The following is a 27,480-nucleotide window of genomic DNA, read 5'->3' as shown; positions in this document are numbered from 1 at the left end:
GGATTTTTGGAACAAAGAATTCCTAAACGGAAGTCAAAAACGTAACGACTCTCTCGTACATTCTTTTGAAACGTCATGACTGCATATGTTTCGCTCTCTATTAATGAGATAATTGGCTCTGAATTAATTAAAGAATCTACGCACGAAAACGTAACAATGACTAGTTAACAGTAATTAGGCCATAACGAGAAACAGCAAACAATGGAGACAACCATCGGGTAAATATCTCTCTTTCTAAACATTGTAACTTATTTCACTTTATCTAAACTAATCGCTGATATATTTCACTAGATTTCGAACACGTAACACTCGCAACATAATCCAAGAAGATGTAACAAGGGTGTGTAGTTTGAAACTGATGGTTGAATAAAATACATCACAAAACGATACATTCGAAATCCGTGAGAATCCTCCAAGAATGGCAGCAGAAGCGAAAAAAGAAGAAGCAAAGAGAATTAGGACCTCAGCCAAGTCACGATTCACAAGGAAACGCAATGAATTCTTGAAGTCCATCCAGGATAACAAAGGTATGGAGGCGGTCAAAAGAACCTTTGCGGACTTACACGAAGCTTGGAATATTGTCGAAGGTAAGCATGACATTTACATGATACACTTAACCGAAGACGAAATAGTGCAGAATGAAGCATGGATAAATGAATTACAAGAACTGTACGAAGAAGCAGCGACTGCTCACGCGCAGTACGTCAACGACCTAACCTTGCACGAGCAGAAACGAGTGGAAGAATTCCACAAGCAAGAATCAATGAGATATGAACAAGAAAAACTAAGGCGACTATTGGAACAATTCAGTATAAAAAAGAAGTCCATGAGGACCATATTTAACATCTTAGTTGAACACGCACACGACGCAATGGAATCACAAAATAAGGACATAAATACTCCGGAAGCTTTGCGCAGAACCGAAAGAGATTTAGATATCGCGCTCGCAGACTGTAAAGCAGTACATAACACAATGCTCGAGCTACTTGACTACGAAAACATCGAAAAGGAAATCGAATGGATTCGAAACATGCACGCGCGCCATCAAGAGATCAGTGGCCGTATCGAAGCGTTCATCTCTGCTAAAACAGACGATAACAACGCGAAAGACAAAGGCCATCCGCTACAACTCGAAAAAATCAAAATGCCGTCATTTCACGGAAATGTAAGAAATTACCCACAATTTAAAACAGACTTTGAAAAACAAGTCATGCCGTCAATTAAATCTGATAACGCCCCATATGTTCTCCGATCATGTCTGGGAAAAGAGCCCGCCGACACCGTGCAAAGCGTCGACGACGATATTGATGCAATGTGGAAGAGACTGGACGAAAAATACGGCGATCCTGCAAAAGTCGCTGACGTCATAATGTGTGCAATTCAGAACATGAGACCTATCAGAGAAGGCGAAAGTAAAAAATTCGTCGAACTCATCAACGTCATCGACGACGATTACAGAGACTTGAAAAGGTTAGGTTTAGAGAAAGAAATAACTACAACCAGTTCGGTGAGCATAATAGAAAGAAAGCTGCCAAATGATGTGAAAAGAGAGTGGGCGAAACTGGTAAGCTCCGAACACAGTCCCGTCGATAAAAGAGACAAGTTTCCAAGTCTGTTAAGATTTCTCCTTGAACAAAAACAAGCAATAGAATACGAAAATGCAGAGCTACGCTCCAGCAGCAGCCTCCCACTAAGGGGCTCTCTTCATAACCTAGAGAAAAAGAATGACAAAGTCGCCATCCCAGAAGGACAAAGTTCGTCACGCTATAAGAGAACCAAATGCCTATACCATGAAGGTGCCAATCACTGGACTAATGAATGCAGACTTTATCTCTCAAAGCCAGTACAGGAAAAGCTTGACACATCAAAGGAAAGAGGAGCATGCTGGTCCTGCTTAAGACGGGGTCACAGAATTCAAGAGTGTACCAGCAAGAAACCCTGTGGCGTTAACGATTGCAAAAGGTTTCACCACAAAACACTACACGAAGAAGAACGGGACGAAGGATTGCCAACCGTCATCGCTTCCGCAAGCGGTTCTGCAAGTGTATGCAATAACAACGAAATTGAAACGTGCTTACTCCAAATACAAAGGATACCTACAAAGAATGGATTTGCAAACGTCTTGTGGGACACGGGAGCGTCATTATGTTTTATCACAAACGCAAAAGCAAGGGCGGAAAACCTTAAGGGTATCAAAACTCAGCTGTCAATTATTAAAGTTGGCGGAGAAAATGAAAATGTGGACACCTTTAAGTACAAGCTTCCACTTATTGACAAGCAGGGCAAAACAGTCGTATTCGACGTTTACGGAATCGACAAGATAACCTCCCCTATTCCAGCAGTCAATATAAAGGGATCTCGAAACTATTCAAAGACGTATCCGAAGAAGAACTAACAAGGCCCACCGGAGAAGTTGATGCCTTAATAGGCTATGAATACGCAGACTTCCACCCCTCAAAGGAACAAAGTTCTGGGCATCTACTTTTATTGAGAAATCATTTGGGACGATGCGTAGGTGGAACACATCCAGTTCTGAAAGGAATCAACGAGAAGTCGTTCATTGGAACCATACACGCCCATCATGTCAAGATGGCAAGAATCGAAGATTTCTACAACATGGAGAATCTCGGAATACAATGTATGCCTCGTTGCGGTGGATGTAAGTGCGGTAAATGCTCACTCGGAAGCACCGCATACACAATCAAAGAAGAAAAGGAATTAACATTAATTTAGAAAAATTTGAGCTATAACACAAAAGAAAAATTATGAACGGCAGAATACCCTTGGATCAGAGACCCTTTTGATCTCCCAGATAACAAAAGAGCAGCATTCGGCATGCTTATATCAACCGAAAAACGACTTTCTAAAAACAAGACACACGCTGAAATCTATCAACAACAGATACAGGACATGATAGATAGAGATGTCGCTCGCAAACTTACACAAGAAAATTACAAAAATACAAAGGACCTGCGCACTACATCTCACATCACGAAGTGTTAAAGCCAGATTCCAAATCTACACCAGTGAGAATTGTCTTTAACAGCAGTGCCAACTACATGGGTCATGTGCTAAACGAATACTGGGCTAAAGGACCCGACCTTTTAAACAGCCTTCTTGGAATCCTCATCAGATTTAGAGAGAATGAAACAGCATTCATTGGCGACATCAAGAAAATGTATCACTGTGAGGGAGAAATAACTCTTCAGGAATGCGAAAATATATTAGGCTCTTTTCACACGGGTAAAACGCCCGGAAACGATGGAATTCCAATAGAATTTTATAAAGCATTCTGGCCTTTATTAGGCAAATTTATGGTTGATTCATTTAATGAGGCTTTTTACAAAAAGGAAATGTCTCACTCACAGAAACAAGCTGTTATAACACTTATTGAAAAGAAAGGAAAAGAAAGAAACTATCTTGAAAACTGGACATTATCATTGACTAATGTAGACGCGAAAATTGCATCTAAAGTAATTGCAGCTAGAGTTATTAAAGTCCTACCGGAAATAATTCACTGTAATCAGACCGGTTATGTAAAGGGTAGGTTCATTGGCGAAGCAGCAAGATCAATTATAGATATTATGGACTATACAAAGAAACAAAATATACCAGGTATATTACTTTTTATTGACTTCGAAAAGGCATTTGATAGCATCGATTGGGAATTCATGTTAAAGTGCTTAGACGTGTTTGGTTTTGGACCTAGTTTTAAAGGATGGGTAGAAACATTTTATAAAAATATATCTAGCTGTGTGATAAATAATGGGATGTGCACATCTTACTTCGACGTACAGAGAGGAGTCAGGCAGGGCGACCCATTATCACCATATCTCTTTATTATTGCAGCTGAAATTTTTAGCTACTGCGATCCGAAGTAAAACAGAAATTCAAGGACTTAAAATAGGGCGAGAGGAATTTAAATTCGTACAATATGCTGACGACCTCACTGTGTTTGTGCCAAATCTTGATTGTGTACAACGAACCTTCAATTTGCTTGATCAATTTGAAACTTGTTCCGGTTTAAAGGTCAATTATACCAAAACTGAAGCTATGTGGATTGGCTCTTGTCGAAATAATACAGCGGCACCTTTGGGACTTAAATGGGTAAATACAGTGAAGGCACTTGGAATAGTTTTTACTTATAACGAAACTGAACAATTGCAGAAAAACTTTTATGAAAAACTAAAAGATATTAAGTTGCACACGCGGTTATGGCGTTGCAGAGGTCTCTCACTGCTTGGAAAAGTTACAATAATTAAATCCTTTTTGCTTTCGAAGATGATATATGTATTCTCAGTTCTCCCAACTCCACAAGATTTCATCAAGCAGATTAACACTATTATATATAACTTCCTATGGAATGGGCCTGACAAAATAGCACGAGCAGCAACAATTAATGACATTAAATTTGGAGGGCTAGGGCTGATAGATGTAGAAACTTCAATTAAATCTTTAAGATTAGCCTGGCTTGGTTGAATATTTTCTGAGGGCTCTGCACCATGGAAAGCTTATATTAATCAAATGCTTGACAGTTACGGTGGCACTTTTCTATTGAGATGTAATTATGATGTTAACGATTACAACTTTCAATGCCCTTTCTATAGCGAATTTCTCCAATGGTGGGCTGACTTTAGAAATGATTCCTCTACCAGGCCTCTTATATCTGAACGTATAATCTGGAACAATAAGCTAATTAAAATAGATGGTAAGAGTATATATTTTGACAATTACGTTAAAGCTGGAATCATTCTAACCAACCAGATGCAATTTAATAAGGATAACGTGGAATCATATAATAGGGCAAAAAATGAAGGGTTGAGACACACAAATTTTTTAGCGTGGTCAGGGATTCGATGTGCAATTCCCACCCACTTAAAAGCCTTAGATGGAAATGAAAGTGAAATAGATTCACTAACATTTCATTTTAATGAAAAGCTACTTGACCCAGTAACTTGTAAAAGTAAGCAATTCTATGAACTGCTACTCTCAAAAAGGGCAACGGTATCGAGGGGTTTTAATAAACTTAAAGAAGATTTTGGATTAGATGATACAACTGTGTCAAAGGCTTTTCTTAATTTAAAGTCTATTTTTTTGGAAACCTTTGTTAGAAGTTTTCAATTTAAACTGTTAAATGATATTACATTCACTAATACGCGGTTAGCAAAAATCGGTTATGTTCCAAATGATACTTGTACATTTTGTAAAAATGAGTCAGAAACAGTATATCATTTATTCTACCACTGCTCTTTGACACATCTCTTTTGGGAACACTTTAAAAATTTCTGGTTTGTATTAACAGGCCAACAGGAGGAACTTACGCTAAAAGACGTGTTCATTGGGAAAATAGAAAAAAGTGATTTGTTGAATTATTTTTTAATTCTAGCAAAATTGCATATCTGGTTGAGTCGGAAACATTCAAAAATCCCAAATATTGATGTATTTAAAGAACTAGTTGATCTAAAATATAGAACTGAGAAGTATATAGCAGTAAAAAATAATATGCAGAGCAAATTTCAGACTAGATGGCATTTATATATAAGTAATAATAGCTAAATCATAAGTTCTTACGAGTAAGATAATGGTAAATAGATAAGATAGTACATAGGTATATTGTAACGGTGTCATTGGTATATATGCACCGCAAATTTGTATATAAGTCTGTAAAATTGTAAAATTTTCTGTTTGCAAAACAATGGCAAAAAATATGTGGAAAAAAAAAAAAAAAAAAAAAAAAAATGTATCACACAGTCAGAACAGGAGTGATAGAACAACACACACACCGCTTCCTCTGGAGGAATATGGATGTAACTAGAGAACCGGACAGGTATGTTATTCAAAGAGTTTCCTTTGGAGATAAACCTTCTGGCACTATAGCAACTGTTGCACTGCGAAAGACAGCAGAGATGGCTAAAGACAAATACCCACAAGCATCAAATCTACTCATAAACAATACATACATGGATGACATCATTAATAGCGTTGACAATGTTGAAACTGCCAAAAAACTCACGAAAGAAATGGAAACCATTTTGAGTAACGGAAACTTCAAGATAAAGGAATGGATATATTCATATGACAATATTGCTCCAGACCAGGACATTATACCAACGGACATAAAAACAGCACACGAGAAAGTACTAGGTGTTGTATGGAATCCAATTACGGATAATTTCTGCTTCAAAGTCAAGCTAAATGTCACACCCCAAAGCAAGAAACGACACCCTAAACCAAATCAAGGAACGACTACTAAAAATCCCAAGACACTAACGAAGAGGCTAATTCTATCACAAGTCAACAGTGTTTATGATCCACTCGGATTAGCGAGTCCTCTGATTGTCAGGGCAAAGATTCTTATGAGACGATTATGGATTCACAACCCAAAATTGGATTGAAGACGATCACCAAAACTGGAATAACTTCTTCCAGGATCTAAGCGAGATGGAAAAAATTCAAGTCAATCGATGCACTAACTTAAGAAGTAACGGGAAATCCAATCCTCGTAATATTCTGCGACGGATCTAATGATGCATATGGCGCATGTGCTTATGCTAGATGGACACTTTCTAATGGAGACCACGAAACCAATCTTATCTTGTCCAAAAACCGCCTCACACCTTCCAAGAAACTATCAATCGACCGAATAGAGCTCTGTGCAGCAGTATTAAATAAAAGATTAAAAACCACAATTACCGAACAATGCAGGTACCGTTTCGAGAAATGTTATCACATCACTGACTCTCAAATCGTTCACTCCATGATCCAAAAGGAATCCTATGGATTTAATACCTTCGCAGCAGTGCGGGTGGGAGAGATCCAAGAAGGAACCAACACGAAAGACTGGTACTGGACCGAAGGTAAATACAACATTGCTGATTGGTTAACGCGTGGTAAAAAACCAACTGACATAAATCTCGACAGTAACTGGCAGAAAGGACCCGACTTTCTTAAGTTACCGGAAAGCGAATGACCAATATCAAAGGAAACAACTGCACAACGACAGCTGCCGGAAACGTTAAAGGTTCTCGCGTCAATTAATGTAACGAGCCTCGCTAAAGAGAACACACTTGCGGACCGAATTAATATCAACAAATACTCGAATTTTGAGAAATTATTAAAGTGCCACTATGATCAAATTTTCGATTTCCATTTTTTTACAGTTTCGTGTACAATAAGACTTTCTTATTCACCTTGCCAATTTTCAATCCATTACGAACATCAGAATTCGTTTTATTTTAACGTTTACCTCACGGGTTGAAATTAGAATAACAATCAGCATAGAAAATTGCACGAAAAACAAGTCCAAAGTTTTTGTTTCTTTTCGCGTGATTTTCAATACATATTGTTATTATAATTTCAACCCGTGAAGTATTTTGGAGCCTTTGACGTCATTTTCTCCCTATTCGCAACCAAGCGCTATTTGAGAACTCTTTATTGAGCGCACAGCAACCGTAACAGGTAGGGTAATGCGCTATTTGAAAACTCTTTACTAAGCGCGCAGGAACCGTAACAGGTAGGGTAATGCGCTATTTGAAAACTTTTTATTGAGCGCGCAGGAACTTTAACAGGTAGGGTAATGCGCTATTTGTAAACTCTTTATTGAGCGCGCAGGAATCGTTACAGGTATGGTAATGCGCTATTTGAGAACTCTTTATTGAGCGCGCAGGAACTGTAACAGGTAGGGTAATGCGCTATTTGAGAACTCTTTATTGAGCGCGTAGCAATCGTTATAGGTAGAGTAATGCACTATTTGAGAACTCTTTATTAAGCGCGTAGCAATCGTTATAGGTAGAGTAATGCGCTATTTGAGAACTCTTTATTGAGCGCGTAGCAATCGTTATAGGTAGAGTAATGCACTATTTGAGAACTCTTTATTGAGCGCGTAGCAATCGTTATAGGTAGAGTAATGCGCTATTTGAGAACTCTTTATTGAGCGCACAGGAATCGTAACAGGTAGGGTAATGCGATATTTGAGAACTCTTTATTGAGCGCGTAGGAATCGTTGTGGGTAAAGTAATGCGCTATTTGAGAACTCTTTATTAAGCGCGCAGGAACTGTGACAAGTAGGGTCATGCGTTATTTGAAAACTCTTCATTGAGCGCGCAGGAATCGTTATAGGTAGGGTAATGCGCTATTTGAGAACTCTTTATTGAGCGCGCAGGAACTGTGACAAGAAGGGTAATGCGCTATTTGAGAACTCTTCATTGAGCGCGCAGCAATCGTAACAGGTAGGGTAATGCGCTATTTCAGAACTCTTTATTGAGCGCGCAGGAATCGTAACCGGTAGGGTAATGCACTATTTGAGAACTCGTTATTGAGCGCGCAGGAACTGTGACAAGTAGGGTAATGCGTTATTTGAAAACTCTTCATTGAGCGCGCAGGAATCGTAACAGGTAGGGTAATGCGCTATTTGAGAACTCTTTATTGAGTGCGCAGGAACCGTAACAGGCAGGGTAATGCCCTATTTGAGAACTCTTTAATGAACGCGCAAGAATCGTAACGGGTAGGGTAATGCGCTATTTGAGAACTCTTTATTGAGCGCGCAGGAACCGTAACAGGTAGGGTAATGCGCCATTTGAAAACTCTTTATTGAGCGCGCAGGAACCGTAGCAGGTAGGGTAATGCGCTATTTGAGAACTCTTTATTGAGTGCGCAGGAATCGTAACAGGTGGGGTAATGCGCTATTTGAGAACTCTTTATTAAGCGCGCAGGAACTGTGACAAGTAGGGCAATGCGTTATTTGAAAACTCTTCATTGAGCGCGCAGGAATCGTAACAGGTAGGGTAATGCGCTATTTGGGAACTCTTCATTGAGCGCGCAGGAACCGTAACAGGTAGGGTAATGCGCTATTTGGGAACTCGTTATTGAGCGCGCAGGAACTGTAACAAGTAGGGTAATGCGCCATTTGAGAACTATTTATTGAGCGCGCGGAACCGTAGCAGGTAGGGTATGCGCTATTTGTAAACTCTTTATTGGCGCGCAGGACTCGTTCGGTAGGGTATGCGTTATTTGAGAAATTTTATTGAGCGCGGGAACCGTAACAGGTAGGGTAATGGGCTATTTGTAAACTCTTTATTGAGCGCGCAGGAATCGTTATAGGTAGGGTAATGCGCTATTTGAGAAATTTATATTGAGTGCGCAGGAACCGTAACAGGTAGGGTAATGCGCTATTTGTAGAACTCTTTATTGAGCGCGCAGGAATCGTTACAGGTAGGGTAATGCGCTATTTGAGAAATTCTTTATTGAGCGCGCAGGAACCGTAACAGGTAGGGTAATGCCCTATTTGAGAACTCTTTATTGAGCGCGCAGGAATCGTTACAGGTAGTGTAATGCGCTATTTGAAAACTCTTTATTGATCGCGCAGGAACTCGTAACAGGTAGGGTAATGCGCTATTTGATAACTCTTTATTGAGTGCGCAGGAACCGTAACAGGTAGGGTAATGCGCTATTTGAGAACTCTTTATTGAGCGCGCAGGAATCGTAACAGGCAGGGTAATGCGCTATTTGAGAATTCTTTATTGAGCGCGCAGGAATCGTAACAGGTAGGGTAATGCGCTATTTGAGAACTCTTTATTGAGCGCGCAGGAATCGTAACAGGTAGGGTAATGCCCTATTTGAGAAGTATTTATTGAGCGCGCAGGAACCGTAACAGGTAGGGTAATGCGCTATTTGAAAACTCTTTATTGAGCGCACAGGAACTGTAACAGGTAGGGTAATGCACTATTTGAGAACTCTTTATTAAGCGCGCAGGAACTGTGACAAGTAGGGTAATGCGTTATTTGAAAACTCTTCATTGGGCGTGCAGGAATCGTAACAGGTAGGGTAATGCGCTATTTGAGAACTCTTTATTAACTGCACAGGAACCGTAACAGGTAGGGTAATGCGCTATTTGAGAACTCTTTATTGAGCGCGCAGGAATCGTAACAGGTAGGGTAATGCGCTATTTGAGAACTCTTTATTGAGCGCGCAGGAATCGTAACATATAGGGTAATGCGCTATTTGAGAACTCTTTATTGAGCGCGCAGGAATCGTAACAGGTAGGGTAATGTGCTATTTGAGAACTCTTTATTAAGCGTGCAGGAACTGTGACAAGTAGGGTAATGCGTTTTTTGAAAACTCTTCATTGAGCGCGCAGGAATCGTAACAGGTAGGGTAATGCGCTATTTGAGAACTATTCATTGAGCGCACAGGAACCGTAACAGGTAGGGTAATGCGCTATTTGAGAACTCGTTATTGAGCGCGCAGGAACTGTGCGTGGGTCATGCGTTATTTGCTCTTCATTGGCGCGCAGGTCGTTTGGTGGGTATGCACTATTTGGCTCTTTTTGGTGCACGGACCGTAACGGTGGGTAATGCGCTATTTGAGAACTCTTTATTGAGTGCGCAGGAATCGTAACAGGTAGGGTAATGCGCTATTTGGGAATTCTTTATTGAGCGCGCAGGAATCGTAACAGGCAGGGTAATGCCCTATTTGAGAACTCTTTATTGAGCGCGCAGGAATCGTAACAGGTAGGGTAATGCGCTATTTGAGAACTCTTTATTGAGCGCGCAGGAATCGTAACAGGTAGGGTAATGCGCTATTTGAGAATTCTTTATTGAGCGCGCAGGAATCGTAACAGGTAGGGTAATGCGCTATTTGAAAACTCTTTATTAAGCGTGCAGGAACTGTGACAAGTAGGTTAATGCGTTTTTTGAAAACTCTTCATTGAGCGCGCAGGAATCGTAACAGGTAGGGTAATGCGCTATTTGAGAACTATTCATTGAGCGCACAGGAACCGTAACAGGTAGGGTAATGCGCTATTTGAGAACTCTTTATTGAGCGCGCAGGAATCGTAACAAGTACGGTAATGCGCTATTTGAGAACTCTTTATTGAGCGCACAGAAATCGTAACAGGTGGGGTAATGCACTATTTGAGAACTCTTTATTGAGCGCGCAGGAACTCGTGTCAAGTAGGGTAATGCGTTATTTGAGAACTCTTCATTGAGCGCACAGGAACCGTAACAGGTAGGGTAATGCGCTATTTGAGAACTCTTTCTTGAGCGCACAGGAATCGTAACAGGTGGGGTAATGCACTATTTGAGAACTCTTTATTGAGCGCGCAGGAATCGTAACAGGCAGGGTAATGCGCTATTTGAGAACTCTTTATTGAGCGCACAGGAACCGTAACAGGTAGGGTAATGCGCTATTTGAGAACTCTTTATTGAGCGCACAGGAATCGTAACAGGTAGGGTAATGCGCTATTTGAGAACGCTTCATTGAGTGCGCAGAAATCGTTACAGGTAGGGTAATGCGCTATTTGAGAACTCTTTATTAAGCACGTAGGAACTGTGACAAGTAGGGTAATGCGCTATTTGAAAACTCTTCATTGAGCGCGTAGGAATCGTAACAGGTAGGGTAATGAGCTTTTTGAGAACTCTTTATTAAGCGCGCGGGAACTGTGACAAGTAGGGTAATGCGCTATTTGAGAACTCTTTATTGAGCGCGCAGGAACTGTAACAGGTAGGGTAATGCGCTATTTGAGAACTCTTTATTGAGCGCGCAGGAATCGTAACAGGTAGGGTAATGCGCTATTTGAGAACTCTTTATTGAGCGCGCAGGAATCAGTAGCAGGTAGGTTAATGCGCTATTTGAGAACTCTTTATTGAGCGCGCAGCAACTGTGACAAGAAGGTATGCGCTATTTGAGAATTCTTTTTGGCGCGCAGGAACCGTAACAGGTAGGGTAATGCGCTATTTGAGACTCTTTATTGGCGCGCGGAATCGTTACAGGTAGGGTATGCGCTATTTGAGATCTATGAGCGCGCAGGAATCGTACAGGCAGGGTATGCCCTATTTGAAAACTCTTTATTGAGCGCGCAGGAATCGTAACAGGTAGGGTAATGCGCTATTTGAGAACTCTTTATTGAGCGCGCAGGAATCGTAACAGGTAGGGTAATGCGCTATTTGAGAACTCTTTATTGAGCGCGCAGGAACCGTAACAGGTAGGGTAATGCGCTATTTGAGAACTCTTTATTGAGCGCGCAGGAATCGTAACAGGCAGGGTAATGCGCTATTTGAGAACTCTTTATTGAGCGCGCAGGAACCGTAACAGGTAGGGTAATGCGCTATTTGAGAACTCTTTATTGAGCGCGCAGGAACTCGTAACAGGAAGGGTAATGCGCTATTTGAGAACTCTTTATTGAGCGCACAGGAATCGTAACAGGTAGGGTAATGCGCTATTTGAGAACTCTTTATTGAGCGCGTAGGAATCGTAATAGGTAGGGTAATGCGCTATTTGAGAACTCTTTATTAAGCGCGCAGGAACTGTGTCAAGTAGGGTCATGCGTTATTTGAAAACTCTTCATTGAGCGCGCAGGAATCGTAACAGGTAGGGTAATGCGCTATTTGAGAACTCTTTATTGAGCGCGCAGGAATCGTAACAGGTAGGGTAATGCGCTATTTGAGAATTCTTTATTGAGCGCGCAGGAATCGTAACAGGTAGGGTAATGCGCTATTTGAGAACTCTTTATTGAGCGCGCAGGAATCGTAACAGGTAGGGTAATGCGCTATTTGAGAACTCTTTATTGAGCGCGCAGGAACCGTAACAGGTAGGGTAATGCGCTATTTAAAAACTCTTTATTAAGCGCGCAGGAACTGTACAAGTAGGTTAATGCGTTTTTTGAAAACTCTTCATTGAGCGCGCAGGAATCGTAACAGGTAGGGTAATGCGATATTTGAGAACTATTTATTAAGCGCGCAGGAACTGTAACAAGTAGGGTAATGCGCTATTTGAGAACTCTTCATTGAGCGCGCAGGAATCGTAACAAGTAGGGTAATGCGCTATTTGAGAACTCTTTATTGAGCGCACAGAAATCGTAACAGGTGGGGTAATGCACTTTTTGCCCCGCGGAGGGAGGCTATTTGAGAACTCTTTATTGAGCGCACAGGAACCGTAACAGGTAGGGTAATGCGCTATTTGAGAACTCTTTATTGAGCGCACAGGAATCGTAACAGGTGGGGTAATGCACTATTTGAGAACTCTTTATTGAGCGCGCAGGAATCGTAACAGGCAGGGTAATGCGCTATTTGAGAACTCTTTATTGAGCGCACAGGAACCGTAACAGGTAGGGTAATGCGCTATTTGAGAACTCTTTATTGAGCGCACAGGAATCGTAACAGGTAGGGTAATGCGCTATTTGAGAACGCTTCATTGAGTGCGCAGAAATCGTTACAGGTAGGGTAATGCGCTATTTGAGAACTCTTTATTAAGCACGTAGGAACTGTGACAAGTAGGGTAATGCGCTATTTGAAAACTCTTCATTAAGCGCGTAGGAATCGTAACAGGTAGGGTAATGAGCTTTTTGAGAACTCTTTATTAAGCGCGCGGGAACTGTGACAAGTACGGTAATGCGCTATTTGAGAACTCGTTGTTGAGCGCGCAGGAACTGTAACAGGTAGGGTAATGCGCTATTTGAGAACTCTTTATTGAGCGCACAGAAATCGTAACAGGTAGGGTAATGCGCTATTTGAGAACTCTTTATTGAGCGAGCACGAAACAGTAGCAGGTAGGTTAATGCGCTATTTGAGAACTCTTTATTGAGCGCGCAAGAACCGTAACAGGTAGGGTAATGCGCTATTTGAAAACTCTTTATTGAGCGCGCAGGAATCGTAACAGGTAGGGTAATGCGCTATTTGAGAACTCTTTATTGAGCGCGCAGGAACCGTAACAGGTAGGGTAATGCGCTATTTGAGAACTCGTTATTGAGCGCGCAGGAACTGTGACAAGAAGGGTAATGCGCTATTTGAGAACTCTTTATTGAGCGCGCAGGAACCGTAACAGGTAGGGTAATGCGCTATTTGAGAACTCGTTATTGAGCGCGCAGGAACTGTGACAAGAAGGGTAATGCCCTATTTGAGAACTCTTTATTGAGCGCGCAGGAATCGTAACAGGTAGGGTAATGCGATATTTGAGAACTCTTTATTGAGCGCGTAGGAATCGTTATAGGTAGGGTAATGCGCTATTTAAGAACTCTTTATTGAGCACACAGGAATCGTAACAGGTAGGGTAATGCGATATTTGAGAACTCTTTATTGAGCGCGTAGGAATCGTTATAGGTAGGGTAATGCGCTATTTGAGAACTCTTTATTAAGCGCGCAGAAACTGTGACAAGTAGGGTCATGCGTTATTTGAAAACTCTTCATTGAGCGCGCAGGAATCGTAACAGGTAGGGTAATGCCCTATTTGAGAACTCTTTATTGAGCGAACAGGAACCGTAACAGGTAGGGTAATGCGCTATTTAAGAACTCTTTATTGAGCGCGCAGGAATCGTAACAGGTAGGGTAATGCGCTATTTGAGAACTCTTTATTGAGCGCGCAGGAATCGTAACAGGTAGGGTAATGCGCTATTTGAGAACTCTTTATTGAGCGCACAGGAATCGTAACAGGTAGGGTAATGCACTATTTGAGAACTCTTTATTGAGCGCGCAGGAATCGTAACAGGTAGGGTAGTGCGCTATTTGAGAACTCTTTATTGAGCGCACAGGAACCGTAACAGGTAGGGTAATGCGCTATTTAAAAAATCTTTATTGAGCGCACAGGAACTGTAACAGGTAGGGTAATGCACTATTTGAGAACTCTTTATTAAGCGCGCAGGAACTGTGACAAGTAGGGTAATGCGTTATTTGAAAACTCTTCATTGAGCGCGCAGGAATCGTAACAGGTAGGGTAATGCGCTATTTGAGAACTCTTTATTAAGTGCACAGGAACCGTAACAGGTAGGGTAATGCGCTATTTGAGAACTCTTTATTGAGCGCGCAGGAATCGTAACAGGTAGGGTAATGCGCTATTTGAGAACTCTTTATTAAGCGCGCGGGAACTCTGACAAGTAGCGTAATGCGCTATTTGAGAACTCGTTATTGAGCGCGCAGGAACTCGTAACAGGTAGGGTAATGCGCTATTTGAGAACTCTTTATTGAGCGCACAGAAATCGTAACAGGTAGGGTAATGCGCTATTTGAAAACTCTTTATTGAGCGCGCAGGAACCGTAACAGGTAGGGTAATGCGCTATTTGAGAACTCTTTATTGAGCGCGCAAGAACCGTAACAGGTAGGGTAATGCGCTATTTGAAAACTCTTTATTGAGCGCGCAGGAATCGTAACAGGTAGGGTAATGCGCTATTTGAGAACTCTTTATTGAGCGCGCAGGAACCGTAACAGGTAGGGTAATGCGCTATTTGAGAACTCTTTATTGAGCGCACAGGAACTGTGACAAGAAGGGTAATGCGCTATTTGAGAACTCTTTATTGAGCGCGCAAGAACCGTAACAGGTAGGGTAATGCGCTATTTGAAAACTCTTTATTGAGCGCGCAGGAATCGTAACAGGTAGGGTAATGCGCTATTTGAGAACTCTTTATTGAGCGCGCAGGAACCGTAACAGGTAGGGTAATGCGCTATTTGAGAACTCGTTATTGAGCGCGCAGGAACTGTGACAAGTAGGGTAATGCGCTATTTGAAAACTCTTTATTGAGCGCGCAGGAATCGTAACAGGTAGGGTAATGCGCTATTTGAGAACTCTTTATTGAGCGCGCAGGAATTGTAACAGGTAGGGTAATGCGCTATTTGAGAACTCTTTATTGAGCGCACAGGAACCGTTACAGGTAGGGTAATGCGCTATTTGAGAACTCTTTATTGAGCGCGCAGGAATCGTAACAGGTAGGGTAATGCGCTATTTGAGAACTCTTTATTAAGCGCGCAGGAACTGTGACAAGTAGGGTAATGCGTTCTTTGAAAACTCTTCATTGAGCGCGCAGGAATCGTAACAGGTAGGGTAATGCGCTATTTGAGAACTCTTCATTGAGTGCGCAGGAACTGTAACAGGTAGGGTAATGCACTATTTGAGAACTCTTTATTGAGCGCGCAGGAATCGTTATAGGTAGGGTAATGCGCTATTTGAGAACTCTTTATTGAGCGCGCAGGAATCGTAACAGGTAGGGTAATGCGCTATTTGAGAACTCTTTATTAAGCGCGTAGGAATCGTTACAGGTAGGGTAATGCGCTATTTGAGAACTCTTTATTGAGCGCGCAGGAACTGTGACAAGAAGGGTCATGCGTTATTTGAAAACTCTTTATTGAGCGCGCAGGAATCGTAACAGGTAGGGTAATGCGCTATTTGAGAACTCTTTATTGAGCGCTCAGGAACCGTAACAGGTAGGGTAATGCGCTATTTGAGAACTCTTTATTAAGCGCGCAGGAATCGTTACAGGTAGGGTAATGCGCTATTTGAGAACTCTTTATTGAGACCGCAGGAACCGTAACAGGTAGGGTAATGCGCTATTTGAGAACTCTTTATTGAGCGCGCAGGAATCGTTACAGGTAGGGTAATGCGCTATTTGAGAACTCTTTATTTAGCGCGCAGGAATCGTTACAGGTAGGGTAATGCGCTATTTGAGAACTCTTTATTGAACGCGCAGGAATCGTAACAGGTAGGGATAATGCGCTATTTGAGAACTCTTTATTGAGCGCGCAGGAATCGTAACATGTAGGGTAATGCGCTATTTGAGAACTCTTTATTGAGTGCACAGGAACCGTAACAGGTAGAGTGATGGGCTATTTGAGAACTTTTTATTGAGCGCGCAGGAACTGTAACAGGTAGGGTAATGCGCTATTTGTAAACTCTTTATTGAGCGCGCAGGAACTGTAACAGGTAGGGTAATGCGCTATTTGTAAACTCTTTATTGAGCGCGAAGGAACTGTGACAAGTAGGGTAATGCGTTATTTGAAGACTCTTCATTGAGTGCGCAGCAATCGTAACAGGTAGGGTAATGCGCTATTTGAGAACTGTTTAAACAGGTAGGGTAATGCGCCATTTGAGAACTCTTTATTGAGCGCGCAGAAACTGTAACAGGTTGGGTAATGCGCTATTTGAGAACTCTTTATTGAGTGCACAGGAACCGTAACAGGTAGAGTGATGGGCTATTTGAGAACTTTTTATTGAGCGCGCAGGAACTGTAACAAATAGGGTAATGAGCTATTTGAAAACTCTTTATTGAGCGCGCAGGAACTGTAACAGGTAGGGTAATGCGCTATTTGTAAACTCTTTATTGAGCGCGAAGGAACTGTGACAAGTAGGGTAATGCGTTATTTGAAGACTCTTCATTGAGCGCGCAGCAATCGTAACAGGTAGGGCAATGCGCTATTTGAGAACTGTTTAAACAGGTAGGGTAATGCGCCATTTGAGAACTCTTTATCGAGCGCGCAGAAACTGTAACAGGTAGGGTAATGCGCTATTTGAGAACTCTCTATTGAGCGCACCGGAACCGTAACAGGTAGGGTAATGCGCTATTTGAGAACTCTTTATTGAGCGCACAGGAACCGGTAACAGGTAGGGTAATGCGCTATTTGAGAACTCTTTATTGAGCGCGCAGGAATCGTAACAGGTAGGGTAATGCGCTATTTGAGAACTCTTTATTGAGCGCACAGGAACCGGTAACAGGTAGGGTAATGCGCTATTTGAGAACTCTTTATTGAGCGCGCAGGAATCGTAACAGGTAGGGTAATTCGCTATTTGAGAACTCTTTATTAAGCGCGTAGGAACTGTGACAAGTAGGGTAATGCGCTATTTGAAAACTCTTTATTGAGCGCGTAGGAATCGTAACAGGTAGGGTAATGCGCTATTTGAGAACTCTTTATTAAGCGCGCAGGAACTGTGACAAGTAGGGTAATGCGCTATTTGAGAACTCGTTATTGAGCGCACAGGAACTGTAACAGGTAAGGTAATGCGCTATTTGGGAACTCGTTATTGAGCGCGCAGGAAATGTAACAGGTAGGGTAATGCGCTATTTGAGAACTCTTTATTGAGCGCGCAGGAATCGTAACAGGTAGGGTAATGCGCTATTTGAAAACTCTTTATTGAGCGCGCAGGAATCGTAACAGGTAGGGTAATGCGCTATTTGAGAACTCTTTATTGAGCGCGCAGGAACCGTCACAAGTAGGGTAATGCGCTATTTGAGAACTCTTTATTGAGCGCGCAGGAACCGTAACAGGTAGGGTAATGCGCTATTTGAGAACTCTTTATTGAGCGCGCAGGAACTGTAACAGGTAGGGTAATGCGCTATTTGAAAACTCTTTATTGAGCGCGCAGGAACTGTAACAGGTAGGGTAATGCGCTATTTGAAAACTCTTTATTGAGCGCGAAGGAACTGTGACAAGTAGGGTAATGCGCTATTTGAAGAACTCTTTATTGAGCGCGCAGCAATCGTAACAGGTAGGGCAATGCGCTATTTGAGAACTGTTTAGAACAGGTAGGGTAATGCGCTATTTGAGAACTCTTTATTGAGCGCGCAGAAACTGTAACAGGTAGGGTAATGCGCTATTTGAGAACTCTCTATTGAGCGCACAGGAACCGTAACAGGTAGGGTAATGCGCTATTTGAGAACTCTTTATTGAGCGCACAGGAACCGGTAACAGGTAGGGTAATGCGCTATTTGAGAACTCTTTATTGAGCGCGCAGGAATCGTAACAGGTAGGGTAATTCGCTATTTGAGAACTCTTTATTAAGCGCGTAGGAACTGTGACAAGTAGGGTAATGCGCTATTTGAGAACTCTTTATTGAGCGCGTAGGAATCGTAACAGGTAGAGTAATGCGCTATTTGAGAACTCTTTATTGAGCGCGCAGGAACTGTGACAAGTAGGGTAATGCGCTATTTGAGAACTCTTTATTGAGCGCGCAGGAAATGTAACAGGTAGGGTAATGCGCTATTTGAGAACTCTTTATTGAGCGCACAGAAATCGTAACAGGTAGGGTAATGCGCTATTTGAAAACTCTTTATTGAGCGCGCAGGAATCGTAACAGGTAGGGTAATGCGCTATTTGAGAACTCTTTATTGAGCGCACAGGAACCGTCACAAGTAGGGTAATGCGCTATTTGAGAACTCTTTATTGAGCGCGCAGGAACCGTAACAGGTAGGGTAATGCGCTATTTGAGAACTCTTTATTGAGCGCGCAGGAATCGTAACAGGTAGGGTAATGCGCTATTTGAGAACTCTTTATTAAGCGCGCAGGAACTGTGACAAGTAGGGTAATGCGTTATTTGAAAACTCTTCATTGAGCGCGCAGGAATCGTAACAGGTAGGGTAATGCGCTATTTGAGAACTCTTTATTAAGCGCGCAGGAACTGTGACAAGTAGGGTAATGCCCTATTTGGGAACTCGTTATTGAGCGCGCAGAAACTGTAACAGGTAGGGTAATGCGCCATTTGAGAACTATTTATTGAGCGCGCAGGAACCGTAGCAGGTAGGATAATGCGCTATTTGAGAACTCTTTATTGAGCGCGCAAGAACCGTAACAGGTAGGGTAGTGCGCTATTTGAGAATCTTTTTATTGAGCGCGCAGGAACTTCAACAGGTAGGGTAATGCGCTATTTGAAAACTCTTTATTGAGCGCGCAGGAATCGTAACAGGTAGGGTAATGCGCTATTTGAAAACTCTTTATTGAGCGCGCAGGAACTGTGACAAGTAGGGTAATGCGCTATTTGAGAACTCTTTATTGAGCGCGCAGAAACTGTAACAGGTAGGGTAATGCGCCATTTGAGAACTATTTATTGAGCGCGCAGGAACCGTAGCAGGTAGGATAATGCGCTATTTGAGAACTTTTATTGAACGCGCAAGAACCGTAACAGGTAGGGTAGTGCGCTATTTGAAATCTTTTTATTGAGCGCGCAGGAACTTCAACAGGTAGGGTAATGCGCTATTTGTAAACTCTTTATTGAGCGCGCAGGAACTGTAACAGGTAGGGTAATGCGCTATTTGTAAACTCTTTATTGAGCGCGAAGGAACTGTGACAAGTAGGGTAATGCGCTATTTGAGAACTCTTTATTGAGCGCGTAGCAATCGTTATAGGTAGGGTAATGCGCTATTTGAGAACTCTTTATTGAGCGCACAGGAATCGTAACAGGTAGGGTAATGCGCTATTTGACAACTCTTTATTGAGCGCGTAGGAATCGTTATTGGTAGGGTAATGCGCTATTTGAGAACTCTTTATTGAGCGCGCAGGAACTGTAACAGGTAGGGTAATGCGCTATTTGAGAACTCTTTATTGAGCGCGCAGGAATCGTAACAGGTAGGGTAATGCGCTATTTGAGAACTCTTTATTGAGCGCGCAGGAATCGTTACAGGTAGGGTAATGCGCTATTTGAGAACTCTTTATTAAGCGCGCAGGAACTGTGACAAGTAGGGTAATGCGCTATTTGAGAACTCTTTATTGAGCGCGCAGGAATCGTAACAGGTAGGGTAATGCGCTATTTGAGAACTATTTATTGAGCGCGCAGGAATCGTTACAGGTAGGGTAAGGCGCTATTTGAGAACTCTTTATTGAGCGCACAGGAACCGTAACAGGTAGGGTAATGCGCTATTTGAGAACTCTTTATTGAGCGCGCAAGAACCGTAACAGGTAGGGTAATGCGCTATTTGAGAACTCTTTATTGAGCGCGCAGGAATCTTTACAGGTAGGGTAATGCGCTATTAGAGAACTCTTTATTGAGCGCGCAGGAACCGTAACAGGTAGGGTAATGCGCTATTTGAGAACTCTTTATTGAGCGCGCAGGAACCGTAACAGGTAGGGTAATGCGCTATTTGAGAACTCTTTATTGAACGCGCAAGAATCGTAACAGGTAGGGTAATGCGCTATTTGAGAACTCTTTATTAAGCGCGCAGGAACTGTGACAAGTAGGGTAATGCGCTTTTTTAGAACTCTTTATTGAGCGCACAGGAATCGTTACAGGTAGGATAATGCGCTATTTGAGAACTCGTTATTGAGCGCGCAGGAACCGTAACAGGTAGGGTAATGCGCTATTTGAAAATAGAACTCTTTATTGAGCGCACCAGAATCGTTACAGGTAGGGTAATGCGCCATTTGAGAACTCTTTATTGAGCGCGCAGGAATCGTTACAGATAGGGTAATGCGCTATTTGAGAACTCTTTATTGAGCGCGCAGGAATCGTAACAGGTAGGGTAATGCGCCATTTGAAAACTCTTTATTGAGCGTGCAGGAATCGTAACAGTTAGGGTAATGCGCTATTTTAGAACTCTTTATTGAGCGCACAGGAATCGTTACAGGTAGGGTAATGCGCTATTTGTAAACTCTTTATTGAGCGCGCAGGACTCGTTACAGGTAGGGTAATGCGTTATTTGAGAAATTTTTATTGAGCGCGCAGGAACCGTAACAGGTAGGGTAATGGGCTATTTGTAAACTCTTTATTGAGCGCGCAGGAATCGTTACAGGTAGGGTAATGCGCTATTTGAGAAATTTATATTGAGCGCGCAGGAACCGTAACAGGTAGGGTAATGCGCTATTTGTAAACTCTTTATTGAGCGCGCAGGAATCGTTACAGGTAGGGTAATGTGCTATTTGAGAAGTTTTTATTGAGCGCGCAGGAACCGTAACAGGTAGGGTAATGCGCTATTTGAGAACTCTTTACTGAGCGCGCAGGAATCGTTACAGGTAGTGTAATGCGCTATTTGAAAACTCTTTATTGATCGCGCAGGAACTGTAACAGGTAGGGTAATGCGCTATTTGAAAACTCTTTATTTAGCGCGCAGGAATCGTTACAGGTAGGGTAATGCGCTATTTGAGAACTCTTTATTGAGCGCGCAGGAAACGTAACAGGTAGGGTAATGCGCTATTTGAGAACTCTTTATTGAGCGCGCAGGAACCGTAACAGGTAGGGTAACGCGCTATTTGAGAACTCTTTATTGAACGCGCAGGAATCGTAACAGGTAGGGTAATGCGCTATTTGAGAACTCTTTATTGAGCGCGCAGGAATCGTAACATGTAGGGTAATGCGCTATTTGAGAACTCTTTATTGGGCGCGCAGGAATCGTTACAGGTAGGGTAATGCGCTATTTGAATCTTTATTGGCGCCAGGAATCGTTACAGGTAGGGTAATGCGTCATTTAAGAACTCTTTATTGCGCGCTTTGGAACTGTAACAGGTAGGGTAATGCGCGATTTGAAAACTCTTTATTGAGCGCGCAGGAATCGTTACAGGTAGGGTAATGCGTCATTTAAGAACTCTTTATTGCGCGCTTTGGAACTGTAACAGGTAGGGTAATGCGCTATTTGAAAACTCTTTATTGAGCGCGCAGGAATCGTAACAGGTAGGGTAATGCGCCATTTGAGAACTCTTTATTGAGCGCGCAGGAACTGTAACAGGAAGGGTAATGCGCCATTTGAAAACTCTTTATTGAGCGCGCAGGAATCGTAACAGGTAGGGTAATGCGCTATTTGTAAACTCTTTATTGAGCGCGCAGGAAACGTTACAGGTAGGGTAATGCGCTATTTGAGAAATTTTTATTGAGCGCGCAGGAACCGTAACAGGTAGGGTAATGCGCTATTTGTAAACTCTTTATTGAGCGCGCAGGAATCGTTACAGGTAGGGTAATGGGCTATTTGAGAATTCTTTATTGAGCGCACAGGAATTGTTACAGGTAGGGTAATGCGCCATTTGAAAACTCTTTATTGAGCGTGCAGGAATCGTAACAGTTAGGGTAATGCGCTATTTGAGAACTCTTTATTGAGCGCACAGGAATCGTTACAGGTAAGGTAATGGGCTATTTGAGAACTCTTTATTGAGCGCGCAGGAATTGTTACAGGTAGGGTAATGCGCTATTTGAGAACTCTTTATTGAGCGCGCTGGAATCGTTACAGGTAGGGTAATGCGCTATTTGAGAACTCTTTATTGAGCGCGCTGGAATCGTTACAGATAGGGTAATGGGCTATTTGAGAACTCTTTATTGAGCGCGCTGGAATCGTTACAGGTAGGGTAATGCGCCATTTGAGAACTCTTTATTGAGCGCGCAGGAATTGTTACAGGTAGGGTAATGCGCTATTTGAGAACTCTTTATTGAGCGCGCAGGAATTGTTACAGGTAGGGTAATGCGCTATTTGAGAAATTTTTATTGAGCGCGCAGGAACCGTAACAGGTAGGGTAATGCGCTATTTGTAAACTCTTTATTGAGCGCGCAGGAATCGTTACAGGTAGGGTAATGCGCCATTTGAGAACTCTTTATTGAGCGCGCAGGAATTGTTACAGGTAGGGTAATGCGCCATTTGAAAACTCTTTATTGAGCGTGCAGGAATCGTAACAGTTAGGGTAAGGCGCTATTTGAGAACTCTTTATTGAGCGCACAGGAATCGTTACAGGTAGGGTAATGCGCCATTTGAGAACTCTTTATTGAGCGCGCAGGAATCGTTACAAGTTGGGTAATGCGCTATTTGAGAACTCTTTATTGAGCGCGCAGGAATCGTTACAGGTACGGTAATGCGCTATTTGAGAACTTTTTATTGAGCGCACAGGAATCTTTACAGGTAGGGAAATGTGCCATTTGAGAACTCTTTATTGAGCTCGCAGGAACTGTAGCAAGTAGGTTAATGCGCCATTTGAAAACTCTTTATTTAGCACGCGAGATCTTTAACAAGTAGGTTAATGCGCCATATGTGAATTCTTTTTTGAGCGCGCAGGAACTGTAGCAAGTAGGTTAATGCGCCATTTGAAAACTCTTTATTTAGCGCGCAAGATCTGTAACAAGTATGGTAATGCGCCATTTGAGAAATATTTATTGCGCGCGCAGGAACTGTAAGAAGTAGGATAATGCGCCATTTGAGAACTCTTTATTTAGCACGCGGGTACTGTAAGAAGTAGAGTAATGCGCCATTTGTGAATAAGTATGCTTGAAATGGTACTTCGTAGTGCAAGGCAATGGCATGTGGGTATAAACGTCTTTGAGAGGAACACGGAAACGGAAATAAGTAGTAAAAATGTCATTTGCAAGAGTAGGTCAATAGTAAAGTTTTAGCTAACTTCGTGATATCCAAGCGCAAAAATTGTGAAAAGTAAGCTTCAGAAGTCATTAATAAGCACACATCAATTATAAAAAGACAGCCCTGAACGTCATTTCTAAAATCACTGCAACAGTAAGAACTTTGCTAAAAACGGAATTTGGAAGCTCAGGGCAGCAGCAAAAAATAGGCTAAAAACGTATTTTCTTAGGCGCGGCAACTGCGTCATTTGTGAGCGCCAAAAATGCAAGGTAAGCGTCATTTGTCAGCGCAGGGAAACTGTAACAAGTAAGCTTAAAACGTCATTTTAGAGCTTGCACATGGTAACAATACGCTAAAAACTTTCGCTTGTTAGTGCACGGTAACTGTAACTAGTAGGGTAGAAAATGCCATTTTAGAGCGTATGGCAGGTTGACCAAGTAAAAAAATAACGTCACTTGCGGGCAAATGGCTGTAATCAATAGATTACAAAAAATACAGTTGTGGGTGCACGCAACTGTAACGAGAAAGCAAAAAACGTTATTCGTAATTGCACATCAATATAATATTAATAATTATAACATTTCTAGTGCGCAAATTATACTTGTAAAAATGATCAAATGTACATCACAAAGTTAATGAAATTGATAAAAACTACGTTAAAAATATTAAAATACACGATATGCACTTTAAAATCTAATAAAAACCTAAATAAAGTGTATAAAAATAAATTATTTGTGAGCATACAGCGCCCTGTAAAACGTACACTAAAAAACGTCATTTTTGAGCAAAGGGCAACGGTAACAAGTGGGCTATAAAATGTGACTTGTGAACGCACCGTAGTTTACAAAAATAAGTTGTTTATAATCGCTATAGGAGAAGATATGTTTGAGTGCGTGCTTAAAATAAAAAAGAAGAGTTCATTAAACTTAATTAATGAGCAAGCGGCAATGTTTATGCAATGGTATCTAAACGTAACATGTAGGCTAAATAACATCATTTGTGACATTTTTATTAAGTTGGCTTGAAAAGGCATTTGCGAGCACACAGTTGCTTGAAAAATAAGGCCGCAAAAGTCATTTGAGACCTAGTAGGCTTAAAGCTTCAACTGTAAGCGTACGGCAACTGGAACAAGAACTCTGAAACACGTCACTTGTGAGCGCACGGCAACGGCAAAGACTAGGCTAGAAAACGTCATTTATGAAAGCACAGCTGCTGTCAAAAGTGAACAAAAAAGTCATTTGTAAAAACACCATTTTAAGTAGGTTAAAAACGTCAGTTAGGAGAGCAAATAAAACAATTAGGCTTAAACACATTGATCAGCGGGCTTAAACTGTTATGATAAGGTCAGAAACGTTATTTGTAAGCGCACAGCAGGATTAAAAAGCAGGCAGTAAATTACAGGGTGAGTTGTAACAACTACCCTATAAAACGTCATTTGCAGGCGCGCGGCAACGGTAAAAAGAACCTAAAAATACATCATTTGTGAGCAGAAAGCAAATATTATAGGGAGGTTATTAAAAGTGACTTGTATGCGCCCAGGTCAGTTGTCACTGTGTGCGTACAGCAACTGTAACCAGTAGGATTCAAACGTCAGTTTTAAGCGCATGGCAATTGGAACGTGTAGGCTAAGACATGTCAAATCTGTTTGCACGGCAAATGGAAAGAGTAGCCTCAAAACAGCACTTGGAGCGCACGGCACCTTTTACAAGCAGACTAAAAACATCAGTTGTGAGCGCACCACAATAGCTTTCAAAACACCTGTACATGCTGTGCTATTTGTTCATCTGAGATCGCAAGTCAACTGGAACAAGTAAGTTAAAAACATACACTTGGGAGAGAACGGCAGCTGCGACAAGCAGGCTAAAAATATCAGGTGTGAGCTCACGGCAGATGCTCAAAATAAATGTAACGAATAGGCTACAAAACGTCTCTTTTAACGCATGGCAACTGTGAAAAGTAAGTTTAAATAACACAGTTGTGACCGCACGCACCTTATACAAGCAAGCTAAAAACCGACATTTGCAATACTACAGCAATGTAACCAGTGTAGGTTAAAAAAAACATTATTTGTGAGGCTCAAAAAGTAAGTTGTGAGTGCACTTTAGCAAGCAGGCTTAATATGTAATTTTTAAGCACAAGCCAACTGTAATAAGTTTATAAAAAATATTCGTTTAAAAGCCCATAGCTACTGTTACAAATACGAAAAAAAAAAACAATTGTGAGAAACAATAGAAGACTAAAAACGTCATTCGTGAGCGCATCTTGACTGTGAAAAAAGGTCAGAAACTTTAGAAAGTGCGCCAAAAGCGCACGGCAACTGTAATAAGCAGACTTAAAACGTAATTAATGAGCGCAAGAGCAACAAGTAGGTTATTTTGGCGCGGGGCAACGAATAACAAGTAGGCTAAAAACGTCATTTGCAAACGCAAGGAAACTTTAACAAGTAAGCTTAAAACTTCATTTGTGAATGCACGGACACTGTGAAGAGTAAACTAAAAATGTCCTTTGCGAGTGCACAGGGAGTAATTATCCCCCGAAGTAATTATAAGATAAAAACCTCATTTACAAGCGTACGAAAACTGTGACAACTAAACTTAAGGTAATTCCATTAAAAAGGATTTGTAATCAATTTTTTTTAAACTTTTCCGGTTGTAAATTACAACTAGTACATCAAATAAATGAAATAAAATGAGGGGGTCACCATGCTTGTTCTTGCGCTCTAGAAATACAGATTATAAGTACTTTGCTAGTTTATTACAAAACCTAGCAGAATGCTTTTGATAGAAGTAGAATATGAATATCTTCCTTTACTGACACAAACATGTTACGGAAAACGCCAAAATTTTGCCGAAAAAAAATAAAGTAATGAAATAAAAGGTCTATTGAAGCAATTATACGCTTCCGTTGAAAAACGTAAAAACGGATCTTAATAAAAATTTTAAAATCGGGAAATCAAAAAATCTTAACAGATATATTATAGAGAGTCAGTTTTCAATTTCAAAATTATGTAATAAAAAGGGGGTCACCATGCTTGTTTAAAAGAAAACGACCATTGATTTCTCTGTGCAATAATCACCTTCAACTATTATATGTGAGCGCAAGTAAAATAGTAAAAAAATGTTAAAACCTAACTATGTAAGCGCACAGTAACAGTAACAAGTAAACTAAAAGCGTTATATGCAAATACAACGCGTTAACCCAAAACATCATTTGAAAAACCACGGTAACTGAAAAAAAGTCTCCCTTGAGCACACGGCAACTGTAACAGACAATAAGCTGTAAACGTCATTATTTAAGCGAACATCAACTGTGGCAAGAATGCTAAAGACTTCAATTCAAAGCACACGCGCGACACTTTTAACAAGTAAGCTAAAATACGCTATTATTGAGCACATACCAACTGTAACAATTAGGTTAAAAATCGTCATTTCTTAGCGCACAAAATCTGTAAAGTCATAATTCTGCATAACAATAAAGCCGTTCAATAAATAATTCAAGTTACTGTTAACATATGACAATGACTCTTGCCTGCAAATATAAACGTCATTAAATCAAACAACATTAAACGAAATAATAATAGTTATTATGAATACTTGTTTGTAATAATCACTGTTTACCTTATTGTACTGAAATACAAACTGTCAATACATGTAATTAAGAGAAGAAAAGATACAACAAAGAAGCTCGTA

The 27,480-nt window shown here is 41.4% G+C and overlaps 3 protein-coding genes across 3 annotated transcripts in view; all 3 read left to right on the top strand.

Moving 5' to 3' along the window:
* Positions 1–27,480, top strand: part of LOC144659493 (meiosis-specific protein MEI4-like) — a 221,261-nt gene that overhangs the window by 50,180 nt on the left and 143,601 nt on the right. The gene's annotated exons all lie outside the window — the stretch shown is intronic.
* LOC144660398 (uncharacterized) lies at positions 202–2,896 on the top strand. Its single transcript, XM_078521012.1, has 2 exons — positions 202–218; positions 292–2,896. The coding sequence occupies exon 2, from the start codon at positions 419–421 to the stop codon at positions 2,393–2,395; it is 1,977 nt and encodes a 658-aa protein (XP_078377138.1). The 5' UTR covers positions 202–218; positions 292–418; the 3' UTR covers positions 2,396–2,896.
* LOC144659242 (uncharacterized) lies at positions 5,802–6,395 on the top strand. The gene has a single exon (XM_078519672.1). It carries the CDS (start codon positions 5,802–5,804, stop codon positions 6,393–6,395), a length of 594 nt encoding a protein of 197 aa, XP_078375798.1.

This window comes from Oculina patagonica, chromosome 7 (assembly GCF_052425735.1).
Source record: "Oculina patagonica isolate OP01 chromosome 7, crgOcupat, whole genome shotgun sequence".
Taxonomy (NCBI): Eukaryota; Metazoa; Cnidaria; class Anthozoa; order Scleractinia; family Oculinidae; genus Oculina; species Oculina patagonica.
This window is presented reverse-complemented; position numbering and strand designations above follow the sequence as displayed.